The sequence below is a fragment of the Mustela erminea genome, chromosome 3, assembly GCF_009829155.1.
Source record: "Mustela erminea isolate mMusErm1 chromosome 3, mMusErm1.Pri, whole genome shotgun sequence".
NCBI lineage: Eukaryota > Metazoa > Chordata > Mammalia > Carnivora > Mustelidae > Mustela > Mustela erminea.
Window position 1 is genome coordinate 91,046,919 of NC_045616.1, and position 23,920 is coordinate 91,070,838.

Genomic DNA, 23,920 nt, shown 5'->3' on the forward strand with positions numbered 1-23,920 from the left:
CATACCTGTTGAGTGTTGACCTGAGGTTAGCACACATAGGTTATGATGGAGGCTGACACTCAGTCACAGCACAGAGAGTCAGCTGGTGTTCCACTGCAGACACAAAGCAATCAGGCTCACTGGTCACCAGCCTCTCACTAAGGGCCCACTGTACTTGACCCTGTGTATTCCAAGATGGAGAAGCCCTGGCTTATGCCCCAGGAATGGAGAGCATTGAGGACTACATCAGCTGTGAACAAAAAAGGAGGGAACTCATAGATGAGAACAGAGGAGGAGGGAGAAACCAGCAGAGCTGGATGAAGTGCCTTTTCCTATGCAGCAACCTTGAGAGCCTAGTCAGCAGCACTCAGAGCCCTTGGACATGAGCGCCCATCTGGAATCTTGCTGAGTTCAGGGGTCGGGGTGGGGTGCACTCCCTTGGCCACTGCTGGAGCTCCAGGACCTTGGGCAATGGACCAGGCAATGGGCATTCCTGTCAGGAGTAGGACTCACCCTCCCACCTCAACCCCCACTGGCTCTCTCAGAGAGTTCTGCTACAGGTACTGGTGCCTTTGGTGTTTTCAGAGTTTCTAGAAGCCCCAAACATCTGCCCTCCACTCTCCAGTACTTATGTGGGAACCAACTCCTCCCCCAAATTCCCAGTGCCCTCATTCTACCTTCCTGCTTCCTAGGGCATGGCTAGACTGTTTCGGGTCACGTATGTGTTCTCCCTCTCTCATATACACACTCACTCACATCCTCACAACACACCAGACACCCACGCATAGACCCTCACATTCATATACACTCACAACCCACATACACTTATGCAGCACTCTCGCACTCACAAAAACCCTCACACTTATAAATACGCACAACCCTCACACTCACACTTATGCATGTTCACAATCCATGCACACCCATAAACACTTGCACATGCTCACTCACACATGTTCACCCTCCCTGAGCTCACTCACGCTATCATACCCAGCTTGCCTTCCTTTCACTCTCACAGCACATCACACCTTACAGTTTTACTCTCCACGGCCCATTCCTTTCCCATTTCTGTTTCCCATGTTCACGTCCCTATCCGTTTCTCCCCACCCCCCCAGTCCCATTCCCTCTGGCCCTTCCGGCTGAGCCCCTAACACACCCCTGTCTAGGATGGTCTGCATTTAGCAATGGAAACCTATGACAGACGCATTCTGGAGCCGCCATGCCTCAGCATGGAATCAAGGAGAACTTCCTCCATACCAAAGGTGTGAACTAACAGTGGATCTTCAGGGACAGGACAAAGTCAAAGGCATTTAGGAGTGAAAAAGCATTCCTGGAGCCATAGACAATGTCCATTTCTGGTCATCTGGGCTTAGTTACATAGCCCTTAATGAGACTACACCACAGGCCTGAAGGGCTGGGCCTGAGTTTCTGTTATACCATAAGCAGGCCTGCATGGTTTCCAGGCACTCTACATATTTCAAGTCCCTGGCCCAGAAGATTCCCCTGGACCTGAAAAGTGGGGTGGGATTGGCTGTGGGGGTACTTAGTTTAGTTTTAACCCTCACAGAACCTGGCATGGGGACATAGGTGTGAGCGGCTTATTTAGAAGTAGTCCCAGGGGGCTCCTGGGTGGCTCAGATGGTTAGGCATCTGCCTGAGGCTCAGGTCATGATCCCAGGGTCCTGGGATTGAGCCCCCACATTGGGCTCCCTGCTCATCAGGGAGTCTGCTTCTCCCTCCCTCTCCCCACTGTCCACCCTGCTTGTGTACTATCTCTCTCTCTCTCTGTGTCAAATAAATAAGTGGAATCCTATAAATAAATAAATAAAGGCAAGAGGGGCTCCTATGGGCTTGAGAAGGCTCTGGGGGAGAAAGCAACAGGGTGCATGGAACACCTGAGGTGGGCTGAGGCAGGGTGGAGGGCAGGTGAGTTGGAACTGCCCACCACAACCACCACTGAAATCAGAGATAGGCTGAGGGAGCAGCCACAACAGGCACATGTGGGCCTGAGTCAGCCTCCATCCCAGAGAAGGACCACCCCAAGGATACTAATACGCCAGGCATGTGCTAGGCATCTAAGACATCTGAGAATGTTTTATCTGAGACATCTGAGAACAACCCCACTCCTGAGCAGAAGCAGTTCTTTCTCTGCTCTGGGTCTCAGTTTCTCTATCCTCCCAAAGGGGGGTTGGAATGCTTTCTCTACAGATGGCACAAAAATGGATGCAAGGCAGTATATGACTCTCCAGTGCTTTGCACTCCTCATCACCAATCAAGGCCACACCTTTGCCCAGAAAGGTACAGTCTAACAGCAAAATTACAAGTACCTTATAAGCAGAGAATCACTATGGAGACAAGGCAGTCCTCATCCCCTGGACATCGTGGAGGCTCCTGCTCGAGCATTTGAGGGGTGGGGAGGGTGAGGGCAGTAGAGAGCTTGTGACAATGCATAGGCCTTGGAAATGAGATGTGAGTTCACAGCCCAGGTCTGCCCAAAAGCTGGTGTCTTTAGAAAGGTCATTCATTCTCTCTGCCAATGGGAAATGGGCTGAACTCTGGGCTTGGCTGATAGTTTGAAGACACAGTATCTGTGAAGAACCAGTACCCAAGACCTAGCACAGAGCAGTTCTGCAGCAAATGCCCTCTGCTGGCTGCCCAATCTGCGGGCCAGAGAATATCAGCTGGGCTCCCCCAAAGTCAGGCTATCGACTCTCCTGCAAAGCCTCCCACCCTCCTTCACTGGATAGAACAGTGCTGGGGGGTGGGGGCTGTGCAGGTGTTGGGGTTGGGGGGGGTGGGCCAGCAGCAGCCCTGGAAGTGCTCAAGCTTTACAGTCCCCCGGCAGGGGCTGTGTTCCCCTCCACTAGCTCAGACCCTCGGCCCTCTGAGGAGCCCTGAGCTTAAGGGAACCAGGTGCCTTCAGTAAAAAAAAGAAAGAAAGAAAGAATCTACAAATAAAGGGTGATTTTGCAAGGGAGTGTGGTGCATTTTTAGGGGCTCCAAGCAGTTTCACAGACCCGAACACAGAGCAAAGGTATTCAGGGACCACAGAACAGTTCCTATACCTAGTAGGGTGGTGGGGGCCCAGGCCACAGGCAGGGATGGGGTGGGAAAGGCCCCTCCTCCAGCTGCTCACTGGTCTCCAATAGCAGACTCCTAGGTGGCCCTACTGCAGGTGGGTGGAAGGAAGGATGGGGAGAGGTTCAGCTCAGTGAAAAGCCAGGTTCATGCAGCTTTTCCTGTGAGGGGCCTTACATCCCAGGGACAGGCTTTTCTTAAAAGCAGCTTGTCTTGCTGCGGATATGAAATGGGTACATGCAAGTCCTGGGTGAGAACACCCCTCCTCTCCACACACTCCCAGAAATGCAGTCCCTCTCACATCTCACTAAACAAATCTGGGAATATATAGAGGCAGGAAAATCAAGACACTGGACTGAAAAATCCATTTATGAAATCTTTCTTTTTGCAACACACAAAGATGTCCAAAATTCAAAATGCATGAAAGCATGTCAGATCACCAGATACAAAAATACAGCAACCAAATGAGCAGCTGTGGCAAGAACCAAATGCCCACAGGGAACCTGGGTGGCTCAGTCAGTTAAGTGTCTGCCTTCAGCTCAGGTCATGATCTCAAGGTTCTGGGATCGAGCTCTGTGTCAGGCTCTCTGCTCAGCCAGGTGTCTCTGTCTCCCTCTCTCTCTCTCACTCTCACTCAAATAAATAAATCAAATCTTAAAACAAAAAAAGCCCATAGATGTCACTAGTAGTGAACAGAAACCAAATTCAGATAAACTGATATTTCAGTACCTCGATTTTCAGCATTGATTTTTATTGAGAGGACTGACCTGGGGCCCTTAACAGACTGAGCCCAGTGCCTGGCAGATGCAAGAGGTCATCCCAGAGCGCTGCCATAAATCCCTGTCCTGCTGCATTGACCTTTGTCATCCCAGTGGCCAGCCAGGAACCTGGGCACAGTAACACAAGCTCACTTTCCCTGGTACTGTAGGAGCACATGGTTGAGTGAAATGGGGGAGCCAGTCCAAAGGGCTCTCCAACCTTCAGCAGGTATGAACTACAGAAACTTCTGGAGAATCCAAACTCAAACCACTAAGCTGGAAATTGTTCATATTCCAGAAAGCCTGTATTTTACCCTAGGTCATTACCCTCCCTAGGTCATTTAAAGTGGGGAATCAGTGGAGCAAAGAGGGGAGTCATAAAATAATGTGTGCCAAAGAAGATCAGTGCACGTGGATCACATAGTATGACTGTAATTCTGTGAAAGTCAGCAGGGACAGCAGGACTGGCTCTTGGTAGGGTCATGGCTCCATGGTACCCTTTCTTCTCCTCAGTGCTCCCGTACTATCTTCAGGACAGGATACTTGTATTGTCTGGTGGCAGGGACGCGACTGCTTAAATATTTTTTAAGAAATGAGTGTTGCAATGGCATCAAACAGACCTAAGCACCAAACTCAACTTTCCAACAAGTTGATTAGAAGTTCCTGACACCAGCTTTCAAAACTCTCCCCAATGCCCCTGCTGCCCACAGCCCCCATCTGCCTCTTCATGGAACCAGCTACTCCCTGACTCACCACACTCTGCCTCCAGGCTGTTCTGCTGTTCAGTCCCCATGGCTCTGCCTTCCATTCCCCTTCTCTCCCTGGCTAAATCTCGCTCAATCTGCAAGGTCCACCTCAAGCCGACCTGCTCCATGAAAGCTCGCTTGGCTCCTTAGCTGAATGGGGCTGCCGCTAGCCACCCTCTGAAATCCCAGAACGCACGTCTGGAACCCATTTAAAGGAATCTGCCCAGACTGCTGGCCTGTGGTTCCCTCCGCCATAGACACATCACGAAGCTGCCCACATCTTTGCAGCCCCTGCTCCCTGGCAAAGATGCAGTGCTCATGGTCAAAGGACAGTAAACAACAGTATAAAATAAATCCTCCATCTCAAGCCAAGGAGGGCTACTTGGGCAAATATACTTTCACCCCAATCCAAAGGGATTTCCATATACGTTACTCTTTTCCTCTACAGAATAAACAAAGTTGGTCTTTTCATGATATTTCAAGTATACTGTTAAAGAACTACTTCAAATGTCGTCTTCAAAGACAAAAATTCAGGAGAAGCTTATAAAATACTTCTGTTAGTCCTGCTGAAGAAGCAGCAACAAGAATGGTAACCCTCCAGTCTCTGCCTCTTCACTTTGAAGCTGGACCTCCCGGCCACCATCAACAGGGGCAAACCTGCCCTCTTGCCATGGCCTGGCCTGGACTCCATCTCCGTCAGTGATGCAGAAGCCACCTCTCGCCCTCACAGGGAACCCTTTCCTCCACCTCAGGCCCACAGGGTGCTCCCCTCTCCCTCTAGCCTGCCTCCTCCCTCCAGGCCACCCATCCCCTCCCCCGCCTGCCCCCCACTACTACCTGCCCTGCACCTGCTTCCCTTCGACCCCGTCCCTCCTCCTTGCCCCCCACACCCTCCCTCCTGCCTGTCCCCTCCTGCCTGAACCTCCATCTGCACATCCTCCTTCCTACCTATCCCCCCACCTTCCCCCTCTTACTTGCCGCCATTGTAACCCTCCCCCCAACTGCCTACCGTCCCCCACACCTGCCCCCTCCTGCCTGCCCCCGACCCACACACACCCCTCCTGCCTGCCCCCTCCCACCTGCCCCTCTCCAGCATCCACATCTGGTTTCCCTTCCCCACAAGTTTCACAATGGACAGATTCTGCACTTCAAGGATTTATGGGTCCTGCTGCCCCTCCTTGCTTTTGATATGATTCCATTATGTGCTTAAAGTCTGGGCTGTGCTCTTGGCTCCTGGGAGCTGTTTATGACAATTCTTTTACAGCCCTAAATCATTCACCATTAGGAACCTGGTCGTGTTCAGAAGCAATGACTAGTTAGACTAGTTCCTAAGACAGAAATTTGCAATGTATGTCAGACAGTTGGTTGAAAAATTTTCCTCATACATGATTAATTAAGGCTAACGTTCACCTGGAAGCTAAGTCCTCTGAGCAACGCCTTTGACCCTGTCCTCTTACACATGGCTGAGACCCTGATTTAGGGGCAAATGAGAAACATCCCCGCCCCAAACCCAATCACTTCCTCCTTCTGCTGTACTCCTTTCTCTGGGAGCTAAAGACCCACTGATAGAAGGCTTGGTAGAAATACCAGCACTGCAAACGCCTCCCTCTCCATAACAAAGGGGCCTGAACCGGCTTTCATTTTCCATCTCTGAGTTACATTTTTCAGGAGAAGACAAAGAATTCTCAGAATAAGAAGACAAAGTGTTTATTCCCTGCCCTTTGGTCTAGGACTTCCCTTGGCCAAGGTTTCTCTTGCCTCCCAACTCCCCGTCATGTCTCCTTCACAGAAAGCCAGACATCTTCCTAACAGGTAAAATCTGATCACTGGACCTTCCTGCTCACAGGGCTCAAGGGGTCCTTATCATCTAGGTGGTGAAGGCCAAGGCCCTGCGCAGTATGGCCGTCATTCACACATCCAGCCATCCCCGCTTTTGTGCCAGATCCCTGCCCTAAACTCACAGCTGTCTGTGAGTTTGTCCCCGCTGCCCTGTGACACCAGCCCCCTCCACCATCTCCGAAGCACTTACTTAAGCTGCTCTCTCCACCTGGAATGTCCTCCTTGATGCCTGTCTTTTCAGATGGTCTCCTCCTCCCCCACTAGAGCCTGAAAGCTCACTCTGCCCCACAAGAGAATTCCCAAGTGTGTCTATCCTTCCCCTCCTCAGCCGGGCCCAAGGCAGATCCAGGGGGGCTCCCATATCTGTGTGTCTGAGACCACCACTTGAAGGAGGGTGGCCCAAAACCACACTGCAGCCCCTGATGCTGAATGTAGGGTGGCTATTCAAATTACAAGAACTTTAGTGAACTGTTGGGGGGGTTACGATTTATTTTTTAACTTTTTAAAATTTAAATTCAGTTAATTAACATAGAGTGTATTATTAGTTTCAGAGGTAGAGTTCAGTCACTCATCAGTCTTATATAACAGTGCTAATTCCATCACGTGCCTTCCTTAATGCCCATCACCCAGATACCACACCCACCACCCCCTGCTCCCCCAGCAACCCTCAGTTTGTTTCCTATAGTTATGAGTCTCTTTTGGTTTTTCTCCTTCTCTGACTTCATCTTGTTTTATTTTTCCCTCCCTTCCCCTATGCTCCTTTGTTTTCTTTCGTAAATTCTACATAAGAATTTCACACAAGTAATGCATAACTTTTTAGGGTAAGTGTGTCCCCGCATGTTGCATGGGCATCGTGTGTTTGTGTTTGCCCAACCCCAGCTGGATGGGAGCTCTGGGACACCCTGCAGGGACAGGAAGTAAAGATCACAGGCCAGCACCACAGGGCAAGGGAAGCAGTGGGGAGGCGACCTTCCCCTGTTCTCTCCTCCCAGGGGTCAGCATATGGCCGTTCTGAGCACATCCTGTAGCCACACTACTTGGAGGTAAAGATCAGCTCTGCCACCGGCCAGTTATTTGGGGCAAGTTACTTCCCTTTGCTGTGTCTCTGTGCCCTTTTACACACGGGGGTCACCCATCCTAGGTGTTTATGATGATTAAATAAATAAATAGTTGTACAGCGCTCAGAATAATCCTTGACACAAAATAACTGCTATTAGAGCACCTGGGTGGCTCAGTGGGTTAAAGCCCCTGCCTTCGGCTCAGGTCATGATCCCAGGGTCCTAGGATAGAGCCCCGCATTGGGCTTTCTGCTCAACGGGGAGCCTGCTTCCTTCTCTCTCTCACTCTCTGCCTGCCTCTCTGCCTACTTGTGATCTCTCTCTGCCAAATAAATAAAATCTAAAAAAAAAAAAAAAAACAAACCATAATGAGGGCTATCTAAGCCTCTCACAAACATAAAGCGACAGCAATTAGCCAAGCAAACCCACAGACAAGGGGACAAGACAAGGAAATCTAATAATAATAGTAAAATAAAACAAGAACAGACATCTGTGGAGCACGCTACGTGACAAGACCTTGTGCCGCATGCTCGTCCTTATTTGATCCCCACCACAGTCCGACTGTTATTTCGCCTGTCCTCTTTTTACTGGTGAGGAAGCTGGGGCACCGAGAGGCACCCCGTGGTAGACTACGGTTCTGAACCACAAAGTCTGACTCTAACTCACTAGACTGGGGTAAACTGTGTCAGTTTGTTCATCACTCATTCACTCATTCATGCATTCCTTGAGCACCTGCTGTGTACCAGGCCATGGGTTCCTGCCAGAACACTGGAGTCAATAAGAAAGTCCTCTGAAGTTCCTAGACTGATAGGGAAGATCTTGAGGGAGGCTTTGCGGGCATGAGAAGAGGTACTAAAGAGAAAATGAGCCTACAGACCCCGCACGCCGACAGCAGTGGCCTCTCCCTGACTGGGACAGGGGCAGGGAGGGGATGGGACAGATGGCACATGGTCACAGAAGGCTTCCCTGTGAAGCCTTGCAGATTAAGAAGGTAAAGCAGCAACTGGCCTGACCAGGGGACAGGGGAGAAGGCTTCAGAGAAATAGGGAGCTTGTCAAAGGAGTTTGAGTTGGAGCTTTCAGGGAATTGAAGACTAAAGGGTGTGGCTGGAAGGGGTGGGGACACCCCTACAGTACAGGCTAGTGAGGGGCAGCTCCCAAAACCCACATCAGGAGACAGGGCTCAGTGGACCTTGACAGAGGCCTGGGGGAGAGGCTGGGACCCTGCTGGGAGCATGAAGTAGGACTGGCAAGAGAAGGAGAAGGAAAGCAAGACGAGGCAGGAGGGGCCTGCTGGGACAGACCTGTGAGCTGTGCTCTGGAACGTAGGGACAGCTGTGACAATGGGGCCCAAGCCCTCATGGGGCTCACCTGCACCCCAGGAACTCTACGTGCTGCTTCTGCGGTGCCCTGCAAAGCGGTTAAGGTGACCCAGGCCTCACTGTTTCAACTAAATGTTTTTGAGTTCCTTCCAGAATAAGAACATTCAAATAAACAGGAAATCGAGGAGAAAACCTTAAATGAATGCCCAAAGTCCTGCCACTCAAAGAGCATGCTGTTTGTACCTCTCATTCTGCCTTGCTGTATACAGCGGTTGCTGTCTTACATACTTGCAATCACGGTGTTTACACGACCTTGTATTGTCCCTCCTCGCTGCATAAGCATTTACTCCACGAAATTCCACGGATTCTGTAATCAGGAGTCTTCGTACCAGTATGATATTTCATTCAGGGCTTTCACTGTTTACTTAACCAACATCCCACTGTTGGGCATTCAGTTTAACTCCTTATTTGCACGTGGCATTTTTCCCTTATCAACTGTTTAAATAGGTCTGAAGTGTGTTAATGGGGTGAAACAGTTCATTTCAAACAGTCTGGTTACATACTATAAATATAATTTCCCCAAATCTTGTACCAATTTATAGTTCTGCCAGTGATGCCTGAGTGATGCTTCCGCCCTTTACCGTCGTCCGCTTTGAATGTTACGCTTTAAAATAAATATTCATTATCGGGTAGGACCCAAACCAAAATGCCATGACACTGCAGCATTCGTGTGGTTTTCCTTGATTGCTAATGAGGATGCACATTCTTTCATGAGTTGGCTAATAATTGCTTTTCTTTCTGTGTTCCCCCTGAATTGCACTTTGATGTCCTTTGCTCATTTACTTGTTAGAGCCCCCTTTTGAAAATATCTTTGCTTGTGTTCTTGATATGGTAAAGTGGCTTGTCTGCAGTGAGGTGGTGCTGAATAAATAAATGGGAAGATAAATGCTAACCGTGGGTCTGTCGTGTCTTCCACAAGAATCCTGTTGCATGTCCGGGGGAATACACAGCACCTTCGCTTACCCACCCGAGTGGCACAGCCCCTCTGCTCCACAAGGCTGCCCAAAGCCTAATTCAACACTGCCTAGCTACCCCCTGCACCATTTCCTCTACGCTCGGTTTCTCAGGCTCTCTAAACATTCCAAGTATAAAGAACAAAACCAAGAGTTGTCCTCAGGAAACCTCAATCTGCATCCCTCTCTCCCTCAGAGCAAAGCCGTGGGGAGGGGGTCAGTACGCAGAACTGTGCTAAAGGAAAGCCACCAAAGAGGAGGTAACTGGCCACCCAGGATCCCACAGGTTCTGGGGCACACTAGGAGAAAAGTACACGGACCTCCACCACAGGGAAGTGTTGTCTCTCGGCTCCCTGGGCTCCCTGAGCAGGAAAGCAGCCTTGACCAGTTCAACACCCACCTGCTCTGCAGACCTTTGGGGTGGGACCCAGATACCTGCAGGGTTTCCTGGGAAAATCACTCTCCTGCTCATTCACCTTCTCCTCCTCCTCCCAGCAAACACTTTTCTGAAAGCAAATGTGCTCAGAAGAACTGCCTTTTACTGAAAACATGGTCTTTCCAACAGTCACCCTTCCCCACCCCTACACGTGAACATACGTGCACACCCTCCCCTCTCCCGCTCTCACCTGACCTTGTGGTCTACACAGCCTAGATTCAGCAATTCTCTATCACACCCCTGGGCTTTTGCCTGAAACACTTTTATTTTCTCAAAGATGTGGCCAGGCACAGCAGTAGGTACAGAGGATGTGCAAGGAAGTCACAGATGCTACTTCACAGAACCAGCAGACCAGAGGATGACCCACCATACACCCCCAAATAAACAAGAACATGGTACAATGTGAGGTTGTTGCACATACAATGTAAAAAGTAAAATAGGTCAATGGCAGTTGACTGCAGGCACAGGAAGAAGGAGACTGACAGTGTGACCTGGTCTCAAGAGTGACTATTCGGGAGAAGAGGGCCACCTGCCAACACCTGGACAGCAGCAGTGTGGGCAAGGACAAAGATCCTGAGACAGGGACAGGCTTGGCATGTCTGAAGGAGAGGACAAGGCACTCTGGGGGAGAATGGCCATGGAGAGAAAGGTGGATGCTGGTGACGAGGGGACTGGCTTTGACTCCTGAGATCAGGAGCCAGAAGGGCATTGAGCAGGGTGTTAACCCCAGGAGATCACTGTGTGAAGAGTAGAGACTACAAGGGGGCAGGAGTGGTCTCCTCCCACTGTCACCTAGTTAATTCCTTCTCATCCTTCAGACTGCCGCCCAGGGGGCATTTCCTCTGGGAAGCCACCTCTGCCTACCCACTTGCTGAGATCCCCTGATGAGACCCAGCTTCCCTTCAGCACATCTAGCTCTGGAGTAACTTCATGTGCATTTCTGGTTGTGTGATTAATGTCTGTCTTCCCCCACTAGACTCTGAATTCAATCTCAGACAGTTTTCCCACTCCCTCAAGGAATGATTTTCTGCTTCTACTTCCTCCCATCTCTGTGCCCCCCACAACTTGCATGTACCCGTTCCACAAAAGCCATCATGATCATAAATAGTTGCTAGTACTTACACACACATACAGACACATACACACACCAGACTGTGCTCCAAAGGGCAGGATATATCTGTGGTCCTTCACTAAACTTCAGAGATCCCCTTCAATTAGGCAGTGTTGGTGTGCAGAGGACTGTCTTACCCAGATCCACTTCACCCTGCCCCATTGACCTGCTCAAAGACTCCCCACATGAGCTCAGTAGAGAGTCTGCACCCTAAAGGTAAGTCAAAGGTCGAGAGCACTCTCTTTCCCAGTTGAGAAGCATTGTCCACAGATAGGCCGGCAGCAGAAGGCCCCCATCCTCTCCTGTACCAGTGACCCTCAGAAGAACTCACACAAACAGGAGTGAGCTCTGCTTGCAGAAACACATGACTGTATTTTGGGGCACCTGGGTGGCACAGTTGCTTAAGCATCTGACTCTTAGTTTTGGCTCAAGTCCTGATCTCACGGTCTTGAAAGCCAGCCCTGCATTAGGGTCCATGCTCAGTGCAGAGTCCGCTTAAGATTCTTTCTCCCTCTCCTCTCCCCCTCCCCCCACGGCATGCATGCTCGCGCGTGCCCTCTCTCCTTCTCAAATAAATAAATAAATCTTTAAACGCGCACATATATACACACACACACAGAGCTGTATTCTGCAAACCAAAGATGAGCATTCATACACTAAGGAGTACAACTAGGGACTAAACACGGGATTGCCTGACCTCTGATCTCACCCTGGAAGTTGGGAACCTGGCCTGTATTTTTAGGGTCCACTTTTTCCTATAAAAGCTCATTGACCATGATCCCTGATGCTGTTAGATCCTACTTAACCAATCAGCACTGTTAATTAAAAAGAAACAAAACAAAACTATTTCACATGGTCTGAGAAAGCTTGGTAGGTGAGAAATGCTTTTTTGCGAATAAAATGCATTATATTTTTTAAAGGGCCATTTGTATTAAAAGACTTAAAATGGGCATGACATGGCCCAATGATTCTGAGACATGGTCAATTTTTTTTTAAAGCTTTTATTTACTTATTTGACAGAGAGAGAGAGAGACAGCAAGAGAGGGAACACGAGCAGAGTGAGTGGAAAAGGGAGAAGCAGGCTCCCACCTAAGCAGCGAGCCCGACATGGGGCTCCCAGGACCCTGGGATCGTGACCTGAGCCAAAGGCAAACACTTGACAACGGCACCACCCAGGCACCCCGAGACATGATCAAGTTTTAAAGGGTCCCAAAATTGAGCTACAAGAATATCTGTCATAATACAGATATTACTTCTGAGATAATACAGTGGAAAACAATCTACGTATCTAGCAGAGAGTAATTACTTAAAATAATTATGACACATCGTACAGTGGCATATGCTGTATCCAAAATACTAACAACTACACACAGCACATAGTGAGCACTTCCTCTGTGATGGGGACTGCATTAAATGCTTTACAGGTGTGATCTCATTTAATCCTCCCTAAACTGCGGGTACTACTCTCCTCACCATCTCCCAGATTAGAAAGTCAATATTGAAAAAAGTTCAGTCATTTGCCCCAGATCCCACAGCTAGTAGCAGGATTCACACTCAGGCAGTCTGACACGGAGACACCAAGGTCCCAGCCACAATGCTCTATGACCTCATATAACGATATTAAAAGAGAGCGTGGAAAAGCAAAACCAGCCACGTGGAAGAATGTTGGTGATACCGTGATCGGTAAAATAAGCAAGTTATTAAATGGAACACACACACTGATCACACTGATGCAAATGAATGCAAGCAAAGACAAAAGGGGTGGCATCTTGGTGAAGACCTCTGGATGGGTGGAGGTGTGTTTTTTCTATGCTTTTTTTCTGCCTGTGTTTTCTGATTTTTCTGTAACAAAGGTTTTGATTTTGTACTAAGAAAAACATTTCAAGGGATTAAAAATTTTTTAAATTAACGCGAATGCCAAAAATCACTCCCTTGTACTCCTCTTTTGCATAAACCCAAATATCCAGCTGTTGGCCTTGCTTTAAGTATAGATACGACTGCACGCATAGGACTCAGGAAATGGCCTGAAGCCAGCTCACGAGATCTGCAGGCTCTTCATGGCCAAGCATCCTCTCAAGGCGGCCAAAGACTCAAACTGGGAAGAGACAGTACACGTTTTTCTACTCTCCCCCAGCATCCTGCCCTCCCCATTCTCTCCAGGACCCTCTCTGGGTATTTGTACCCCCAGAGAGTTACTGAGCTGACAGCACAGAGCTGTGCAAGCTGGAAGAACCTGGCAGCTTCTGCCCTGGCTTCAGCTCTGGCCTGGGAGCCAAGCCCAGGGACCCCTGGAGTCTGAGACACTCCATCCCCTGTCACTGGGTCTAAGAAGGAAGCACTTCAAGCACATGAAGGAGACAGGACAGCCAGGAGACTGGTGCCCCCATGCTGCAGCCCCATATACCAGGGACCCTCCCAGCTTGGCCACCTGCTTCCTGGCCACAGGATCTTAAACAAGACATTTCTTCTATCTGAGTCTATTTCCATGCTCATCAAATAAAGAATTAAAATATCAACTTAGAAAAGGACTTGCAAGAATCAAAAGAATACATACTAAAATACATCTTACAAGGATACCAGGGAGTACCATTTCCTGGGCACCAAGTATGGGTCAGGCACCATGCTGAACACTTTCTATGTCTGATCTTACATACAGCTCTCGCAGTTGCCCCGTGACAGGCACAGGAGGCAAACTGAAGGCTTAGAGCAGCTGAGTGGCTTGGAATGGTAGGGAATGGAGCAGGTACTTCTTTTGCCATGCCTTGGCCCACGCCACTCCACCACAGAACCTGGCATAGGTGGGGAACATGGACTTGGTCCAGGTGATTACCTGCCATGTGTCCCTCCTGGGCAGAGGCTTTAGAGAATGGTATGGCAATGAGGAACCCCCGGCTGCTTCTCCCCACCGCACAGGCAGCTCCCACAGACACACACCACTTGAGAAGCCTTCCTCTCAGAGTGACCAAATCGCCCTCACACCCATCCTTGGAGGCAGCCCCAGCGGCCACAGGCAATGGCTTTGCTGCTGTCCGACCTATGGCACCCTCCCTCCAGACCTGGCCTTGTGCTCTGGCCACCAAGGTGGCTGGCCCAACAAGGACAACTCACACGCTAGGAGTCAGGCCTGCTGGCACCCACACCTGGCACCTGCTCCAAAACCCTTTCAGTTCTCAGAAGATCTGGGCCGCGGGCCTGGGTCTCTCAGTGGCTCAGAACAGCAGGCCGGTCTGGCCAGGGGAAACCACGGGAAGCAGAAAAGCCGTTCCCTTAAGCAGCCCTTCAAGTGTCTGGTACAGTCGGGGCGCTGGCCGTATGCGAGGGTTGGAGCCCGGGTGTGCAAGTGTACGCAGAAGTGAGAGGGTAGCGGGCGTGAGTGTGCCTGTGCGCGCGTGGCTGCGAGTGAGCGCCGCTGTGATCACGGTCCCGGGGCGGGGAAGGTCTCCTCCCCCCACCTCGTTGAGAAATCTCAGTGAGTCAGCGAGCGGTTCTGCATATTAATGAGCTCGCTGCGGCGAGGGCAGGAGCGGATTTAAAAGAGGCCGGGGCGGGAGGAGGGAGGCTGCGGAGAAAGCGCGGAGCCGACCGCAGAAGCGCCGCGCGGTAGCCGAGGCACCCACCGACGGGCGCAGCGGGAGCGAGCGGAGCCGGAGGCGCGCTCCGGGCAGAGAGAGCCGAGCCGGCCGGGCGCCCTCCCCAGTCCCTGCTCCCGCGCCGCGCCCCTCCGGCCAGCATGAGGCTCCTGTCGGCCGCGCTGCTCCTGCTGCTCCTGGCGCTGTGCGCCGCACGCGTGGACGGTGAGTGCCCGGGAGGTCCCTCGTAGCCGTCCCGTCCCGTCCTGGGGCACCCGGGTGCGGACTGCCGGGCTTCCTGGGACCGTGGAGGTTCTGGGTGGGCACCGGGGGGAGGTCCGGGGCAGTAGACCCCGCACGCAGCTGAACGGCACCCCGCGCTCTCTCTTGCAGGGTCCAAATGCAAGTGCTCGCGAAAGGGGCCCAAGATTCGCTACAGCGATGTGAAGAAGCTGGAAATGAAGCCAAAGTACCCGCACTGCGAGGAGAAGATGGTTATGTGAGTTCTGGCTCCTCACCGTGAGCGTGTCAGCGCTGCTCTTAACCCGGTGCTGGGGCACAGCATGGGGCTGGATCGGGCGGGCTAACAAACATTCTTCTGTGCCTCTAGCAAGGCCTTGGACCAGCTTTTGTAACTGCCCAGCGAGTCCTTGGGACGCTGGCACGACAGTGTAAAAGGGAGTTTGGAAAGAGGGTCAGTGTCCCGTGCTCCCGGAAACAGCCCTCTGGGTTCACCTTTGCTAAGATTCAAATGGGCAGCCTAGGTGCATGCACTGCCCACCTTTCTGGGGTGATCAAGGGTTAAATGGCTCCCCTTGTGCCAACTTTTTAAAATCCAGATTCAAAGCATTCAAAACACACCCAGAACTATTGAACTTGCACCCAAACTGGGAGGCATGCTGCCTTTCTGTTACTGAAGAGAAAATAAAAACAAATGCTTTAAGTCCTCAGACCCTCCTTTCAGAGCCTTTTTCCGATCAGGGGACCGCAGACGGCCAGTTTTTGGCTTGTAGCGATTTCATTTTGAGACTGATCCTTGATCTTCCACCACCTGCTGGACTCCCGTGGGTCCCTGAGCCTGAGCGGGGCTGTGCAAAGTGTTCTGCTGGGGTTAATGTGCCATGTGGCTGGAGCCCTGCTTGGTGGGGATGCGAGGAATATTTTAAAAACTGGGGCAGAGTGAGAGAACACTGAGTTTCCTTGCTCCTCTGCCTTCCCAATTAACCACTTGAGTCCAGCACCACTGTTTCCCCACCAATATGCACTTGGCCAGGAAGGGAGCCCTTGGCAAAGCAGCTACCAAATATCTGCCACGGACCATTGGCCCTTCTTCCCCTCCCCCAGCAACAGGACACACTTTATTCTCAGTCTGGGCAAGTGCCTTCAGTCTGCTGGACCTGCTTGCCCAAAGGCCTCCACACAGGGCATGCAAAGGCAACCCCCACCCGCTACGGCCACCTGGGGGCTGTCCAGCCAGGCTCAAGTCAGGAGAATTTGCAAAGCCATTAGGCTTGAGCTGAACCACACTGCCTTCCCGCCCAGACACCTAAATTAACCTCCTGTCCCTGCCCCTTGCCTTGCAAACCCAAGTCCAGAAAAACTGCCGGAAAATCCTTTTTGGTGAGGTCCAGGGTTCCCATGACCTGAAAGAAGGGCTACAAGCCCTCCCTCCTCCCCATGGTGCCCAGGTAGGGGGCTGAAGATGACAGGGAAACTGAAAATTAGGTCTGCACTCCTCTAAGTGCTGAAAACCACCCGACCCCCAAGGCAAGGTGTCAAGACCTTTCAGAGAACGAGAAGCAGGGTATGGGGGTGCAGAGCCATCTCAAAAGGATAGAACCCTTGATAAACAGGCTTACTCTTTTTCCTGGCAAAACTTTTCAGAATAGAGAGTACACTGACGGCAGTGGGCAGGTGCAAGAAGGCTTTATGCAGCCTTGTGAAAACTTGCAGGGGGCTCTGGAGGTCCAAACACAGTCAGTGTCTCCTCCTAAACCTTCACCCACACCCAGGTCTCTCCTTCCTGAAGGCTAAACGTTCTTTCCCATCTCAAGCTCCTGAGAGTCTCTAGATCAAATGAGGGGCCAACACTTATGGCCAAAGCAGGTTTTCAATCACAAAAGCTGAACAAAAGCAAGTTTTCCAGCTCACCCTGAGTCACCCAAAAATCTCTGATGAGGCTGGGGGTGGGGTGGAGAGGACAATCGGTGGGAGATCTTACACCAGGAGACTCCAGATTTTTTAAAGGACAATTTGTGTCATACGTCCACTGAACTCTTGCCAAATCCCTCGGCACCCGGAACTGCTGAGGAGAGGGGACACAGGACCCAGAATCTCTAAGTAACTGCTGCAAACAGAAATCCTCATGTCTTCACCCCACAACCAATTTTCACAGTCCCAGCATTGTGACAGGCAGTTGAGGACTGTGGTGGGAGGGTAGAGTGTCCTCCCCTGCTGCCCCTCCCTTCAGGACTGGGAATACTCAGCCTGTACAGTGACCTGAGGAAGGGATTTTCATCAGGCTTCACCATATCCTTTCATTCTGAGTGCAAAGGCAGTGCTGTAGGCAGACAGCAGCGAGCTCAGTTCCCACAGAGCAGCCAGGTAGCACAGGGAGGAGACCAAGCACACTCCACCCTGATGTCTGGCCCTGTGCTTGAAACCTAGAAGGAAAGACAGGACCAGGGGAGCAACTGGTCTCAGGGAGGGCCAGGGAAGGCAGAGCCCAGTCCACAGGCATTAGCAGAAGACCCACTCCTGCTTTAGGAAGCTGGGGGGGGGGGTGGCTTGGAAACTAAGAGTGCAGGGAAGGGAAGAGGACAGGTTGCCCAGAAATATTCTGCTCCCATACTGGTGGCAAGAGTCATTTCCTTTCTCCCTGTCAACTGGGATATTTGGTTCATGGTGGCCCTGCTCCAACCTAGAACTTGGCCCTGTGCCCTGACACTTCACCTTGGGGAATCTGTGGGGTCATCACTGACCTCTCTCCTTCCCTTCTTGCTCCTCCTATTCCAGCCTCCAACCGCCTCTCTGCAACCCCACAGCTCATTCCCCAGCATGCAGTCCACAATCATCCCTTGCTCCTGCTATGACCTCTCAGGAAATGGCCCCTCTCACCTTCCACTTTTTCAAGTCCCCTATGTGGTCCTCATTCTGGAATACCATCCTTCCTCCCCAACCTAAAGCTTCCTCCTAAATCCTGCTGCACTAGCACTGCCCTGGCTCAGACCAGCAGAGAGGTTCTGGGCATGTGTCCTGCCTCCCCCTCCAGGCTGGAGCTCACACACTAAAGCTTCTCGTTCTCCCTGGCCAAACCATCTTCCATGACAAATACTAATGACAGTAACTCTTCACTGTGCACCTACCAGGCGCTAGGCATTCTCCATAGATTGTATCATCTCATCACCCAATAGCCCTAAGAGGAATGTCTTAATATTAGACCCACTTTACAGATGGGCAAACCCATTCAGAGAGTTTACCCAAGGTCCACAGACAGACCTGGGATTCATACTCTGCGTGCTGCCCCCTGCTTCTCTGCCACAGGGCTAGGACCTCCACTGGGTTGGAACACTGGGTGACAGAAGCCTGAAGGGAGGTCTTATTTTCCTGCCGAAGACTGAGACAACAGGGACTTCATGCTTAGGAATCAAAATGGGCTTCAAGGCCAGCAAGACTTAACTTCAAGATTGGCAATGCCTGGGACATTCTTCAGAAGATCAAGTAGAACAGGGTTTGAAGGGCCAGAGACCACATGTACAGAGCATGTCTATATCCCATCGCAAGCTCCTCATGTCTAAGGAAAGAGGTCTTAGCATGTGCACCTTGCTGGCATTAGCTCTCTCCACCTCTCCACCCCAGGTTCAGAGAAGCTGGAACAGTCCCCTGAGCTTTGTTCTCCAAGGAGACATAAGCCCTGTAAACAACAACCTCATGGGAATAGGGGCAGGGTAGGGGGACTATCCCAGACTCTGAGGGCTCCAGAGGAAAAGTGAGAGCCTATGGGGACACCCAGAAACTTCCAGAGAGCCAGCCAGGCAGGGAGCACATGGGCACACTCCCATGAAAGGAGGGAGGGGGCCACAGTCTCTCAGTGTCCTGACTGGGATAGACCAGGGCCACCCACAGGCCACAGTGAGGGGCTGTCATTCAGACTCCTCAATCCTCTACCCCATGCTGCTCCATTTCAGTATCACCACCAAGAGCGTGTCCAGGTACCGGGGTCAGGAGCACTGCCTGCACCCCAAGCTGCAGAGCACCAAGCGGTTCATCAAGTGGTACAACGCCTGGAACGAGAAGCGCAGGTACGGCCCCCCTCCTTGCACCTTCCTTCCCACCTTCCCCCCAGCTCCCGATCCTACGCCCCATCCAGCTCATCCAGCCTCATGCAGTGGGTGAACACCCACCACTGTAGCCACAACAAGCCCCGCTTACAGAGTCCCCATGGGGTAAGGAATTCACCACTTCCCAAGGCAGCGACTGCTCTCTTGGACAACTGGAAGCCATCGAAAATGTATCCTTTTGTGAACTAAAGTTTGCAGCTTGCTAATGCTTTAATTTGTAGTCTTAATTCCTCTTCTTTCTGAAGTAACTTAAGGTCTCCAGTCCTGTTTCCCTCTGTCAAATGAATGAGCCAGCACCCATGGCTGTCTGTGATTCTCATGTGGTAAAACATGACCACTTAAGTAACTGGGTTTATGAGCTGTAACACTGGGTACAACACCACGAGATGATGAGGACACTGCTTTGCCTGCAACATTCCCTCCCCTCAAGGTGCTGCCTGACCCCTGCTGCCCAGAAAGCTGATAGATGCCCTCCCATGCCGGTGCAGGGAAGGACCTTGGGCTTGACCCTTTAAAATCAGAGCCTCTTTTTTTTTCTATTTTTTTTATTAATACATAATGTATTATTAGCCCCAGGGGAATCAGAGCCACTCTTAATCTCAGAGAGCAAGAATAGCCAGATGACCGGAGCCATGAGACAGACCCCTGTCCTCTCTGGACTCTGTTTCTCCATAAACAGAAAATGACTTTCCATCTCTAGTTCCCTGAGGTCCTATGTCTGGCAAGTTCCTGGTTTCCCCATACCACATACAAGAGAACCTGTCCTGGAGCACACCCACTCCTCACACACTCAGGGCCTGTGTACACCTGTACCTACCTGTGTAGGTACTTCACAGATAGTGAACTTCTCTGCATGCTCAGAGAAGCACTTGCGTGTACACACATGCACACACACACGCACACACACACACACACGGAGGACTTCCTCAGGAGCTGCTGCCAGCACCTCATCCTGCAGAAGGGGAAACTAAGGCTAAGTGGAGGTGAGGAGTAACTTCCTGGGAGCACAGGGCAGGAAGCCAGGCCTCCCAGGGTCACCTTCACCCTGCCTAGAGGGGCTGCCTGAGCCACCCCTCCCAGTGTCTTACCCCGTCCTTCCACTCTAAGCTCAGCCCATGACCAGCTCTCCCCTGGCTGACACTTGGGCCCAACCCCAGTCCCTGAGCCTTCTGTGCAGCCTCCAAAACTGCCTCGTCTGCAGCTGCTTGAAATAGAATCTGATGACAGCGAGAGATTATTTTCTACAAATCTGATGGGAACCAAGCCCTCTTTCTGGTCAGGGCAGGTGGCTCACGTGGCAAAAGCAGGACCTGCCTTGTCCACTGTCATGCTCCAGACCCTGCGTCATCAAAGTGGAACAAGGCTAACCTTGGGGCCAGTCCATGGAGGGAGTTGAGAACATCTCTACCGACTGCTGGCAGACACTCAGGGGGTCTGCACACTTTGTCCCTCAGCCCTCCACCTGGGCCCTAGCTATGATGAAGAGGAGGCAGGCATGGGACAATGCAGTCCTGCTCTTATTTCTGCAAATTCCAGTGAGGAGGGCATCTCCGTTACCAGGCCTCCCATCACTTCATTACAAAATGAGCTCATCCTCTTTCTGGGGAACCTGAGGCGTCCTGGGAGAGGAAGAGGGCAATCTCTTGCCCTCCCCCTGTAAAAGATTGAAAATGTCTCCATGAATGTATAATGGAAAGAAAGGAACTATCTCAAAGATTTCTTTGCAGAGACAGCAAGAGAGTGCTAAACATGGGGTAGAGGAAGGAGAAGCCAGCCGGGCAGCCCAGGCCTATGGAGCCAGACCAGCAGCTCCACATCTCAGAGCCCCCCGCTTCTGGCTACCACGGGAAGCAGTCGCATCAGGCAGAGCCCAGTTAGGTGGTCCTACTCAGAAATCAGGAATGAGGCAGAGGATCGATGGGCTGTCTGAGTAGGAGGAGGCATGGCCCTGGAATAGCCATGGGGCAGAAGAGAAGGGATTTAAGTACCTAAAGAGAGGCAGTCTGGAAGGTGAGAGAGGAAGGTCAGCTTGGGAATGTATAGAGGCCCCACAACCACTAGAGGAAATGACCTTGAGCCACAGGCCTTGCTGACAGCCCCAGCCCCAGCCCTGCTGCCACCCTTCAGTCTTCAGGCAGCAGCTTCTAGAACTAGCATTCTTCTGGAGGACATGCATTTCTGGGCAAAATACAAAGAAAGATGCAATCCTAAGTTGAAGGAAGAGACGCCTGTCCTCCCCTGTCACATCCCTGCCCATGCTGGAGACAGACCTCGTTCCCACCACTGACAGTCAGTGCTCACTGGGCAAATCTGAAGTCCCCTGTCCCTCAGTTTCCTCACACATAGAGAGGGTTTGCTCCACAGGGCTTTGAGGATTGCAGAATGCACAAAGCCAGATTTGGGTAAGCTTTTGTGGTCCATGTAATGACCTCCTCTGAGGTGTTCCCCACTCCCACCCCCATTTCTCCCAAGCTCCAGCATTGCTGGAAGGGGAACTCCTAAAGACAAGGATGAAGCAGCTGAGCCACCTCTGGATCACGTCTGAATCAGGCAGCCTCTGGATCGCCTCTGTCATATCCTGAGCCACTTACACGGGTGTTTTCTCTTCTTAGGGTCTACGAAGAGTAGGGTGAAAAGTTCCGCATGGAAAAACGTCACACCAGCTGGGAGATGAGCGAAGGACTCTGCAGATTAAAAAAAAAAAAAAAAAAAAAAAAAGCAACAAACAAACTTTTCTTTCTCACAGGCATAAGACACAAATTATATATTGTTACAAAGCACTTTTTACCAAGGGTCAGTTTTTACATTTTATAGCTGTGTGCGGAAGGCTTCCAGATGTGAGACGCTTCTCTCTCCTGCTCCAGACTTTATCACACACTGCTTTTTACTGAAAAGGGGGAAACTCATGCCTTTCCTTCGTTAAAAAAAAAAAAAATGCTTTTTTGTATTTGTCCAGACATCACTACATCTGAGCTTTATAAGCGCCTGGGAGGAACACAGAGCTGGGTGGAAACATTTCATAGCAGCACTGCTCCATTGCTAATGCAGGAAGCTTCCGCTCAGAGGTCCTGGCGCCTCCACACAGCTGCCACAGGCTCTCCTGGGCTCATGGTTGGTCACAGCCTCAGGGGGACTCCACGGTGGCCCCTGTTACCGGGCAAGCAGAAACCAATGTCTCTGCCTCTGTTCTTTGAGGAACTTCCGTTTGGTTGCCAGGGAAATGTGCTTCATCCACCTCCCCCGGCCCCCAGTTTATTTTTGCATACTCTGGGAAACATCTCTAAGATTCTGAAATGGCAAAGCATAGGGTCCTTAAGGAAGGGGTTGGGTCTTCTCTCCTTCTTGTGAAAGGTTCACTGCTTCAGTACTGAATGCCCTGGAAGCACGTGATGTTCCCAACACTGTTAGCAAAATCCAACAAGAAAGTTTAAAAGTGTACCCAGACAGGCACAGTGTACAACTACAGACACACATTCTATCAGTGATGGAGAACCTTCAGAGCCTGTTTCTTTCCCTCCTTGCAACAGAACAGGCAGGACAGAAGCATTCTATCTGATTTCCCTGTGTCATTCTTCAATGTGAAACAGTGCAGTCCTCTTTTGAAAGCTGAGACAACCACGCGCTCTTTCCTTTGTAAATGTACTCTTCAAAACGCCCCCTCCACACACTGCCCCTTCAGTATATGCCTCATTGTACTGCTGTGTCATATGCTATGCACATGTCAGAAACCATTAGCCTTGCATGCAGGTTTCATATTCTTTCTAAGACAAAAAGAAAAGTAATAAAATATATTTGAAATGTACCAAAATTCTAGACTACTGATGTTTTTTCTATTCAGTGAGGTCAGGATGACCATCAAATGTTTAGCACATTGTGAATAAACAGGGACAGATGCTTTGGGAAGGAAGGAAAATATGTTTCCCAAATTCCTTGAAATATTGTCCCCTTTGTGGAATGCCATTATGGTCCTGAAGCCAGAAAGCTAGGTCTTCAAGCCTCAGGGCAGGCTCATCAGAATAACCAGGTCCATACATATGGAACTAAAGGGTCCCTATTTAGGGAAGAGAGTAAATGGGGAATCAATCAAGATCTGCGTGGCCCAGGGCCCCATGATTCCAGTGGGGATCAGGGAGAAGTGGCAAGTGCCCACCATGTGGCTGTGGGGCTCTGGAGCCAGGCTGTCTGGGAGCCGCGGCCAGGGAAACATGGAGGCTCTCTTTTTGCTTCTGTGAGGTGGGGCCGATGAGCACATGCCCCATGGCACTTCTGGGGGCTGCAGGAGGCAGTTCACATAGAACTCAGGGCACCAGGGCTGAACACTTGGTAAATGTCTGCACCCTTAATATTCACGACAGCAGGCCACTCTGTACTGTGCACAAACCACCCACAGCCCCACATCCCACTGTATCCAACTCAGCCAGGCCTTCAAATAGGCCTCTCTGTTCCCCCATGTCCCCCACACTGCACAAAACTGCCTAAAGGGCAACCTCCACCTGTCTCCACTTTCTGTGCACTACCCTAGGAACCAGGAGCCAGACACCCATGTGTGCGTCACTTTTAGGATGACTTCCTGTGTGCACACTTAGAGGGACACACCACAAATACCCTGCCCTAGCATGTCCTCTGCAGAATGCTACAGTAGACACTGTCCATCATGGCCTCATATCCTGGCAAT

General features: G+C 51.0%; 1 protein-coding gene across 1 annotated transcript; it reads left to right on the forward strand.

The window, feature by feature from the left end:
- The first annotated feature begins 14,832 nt into the window (after positions 1–14,832).
- On the forward strand, positions 14,833–23,047 carry CXCL14 (C-X-C motif chemokine ligand 14). Its single transcript, XM_032336661.1, has 4 exons — positions 14,833–15,130; positions 15,299–15,404; positions 19,093–19,206; positions 21,858–23,047. The coding sequence occupies exons 1-4, from the start codon at positions 15,067–15,069 to the stop codon at positions 21,871–21,873; spliced, it is 300 nt and encodes a 99-aa protein (XP_032192552.1). The 5' UTR covers positions 14,833–15,066; the 3' UTR covers positions 21,874–23,047.
- The last annotated feature ends 873 nt before the right edge of the window (positions 23,048–23,920 follow it).

What these genes read in the sequence shown, in the direction of transcription:
- CXCL14 (XM_032336661.1), top strand. Translation starts at nt 15,067, where the DNA reads ATGAGGCTCCTGTCGGCCGCGCTGCTCCTGCTGCTCCTGGCGCTGTGC. An exon ending in GTGCGCCGCACGCGTGGACG is followed by an intron (nt 15,131 to 15,298) that starts GTGAGTGCCCGG and finishes TCTCTCTTGCAG; the next exon opens with GGTCCAAATGCAAGTGCTCG. An exon ending in TGCGAGGAGAAGATGGTTAT is followed by an intron (nt 15,405 to 19,092) that starts GTGAGTTCTGGC and finishes GCTCCATTTCAG; the next exon opens with TATCACCACCAAGAGCGTGT.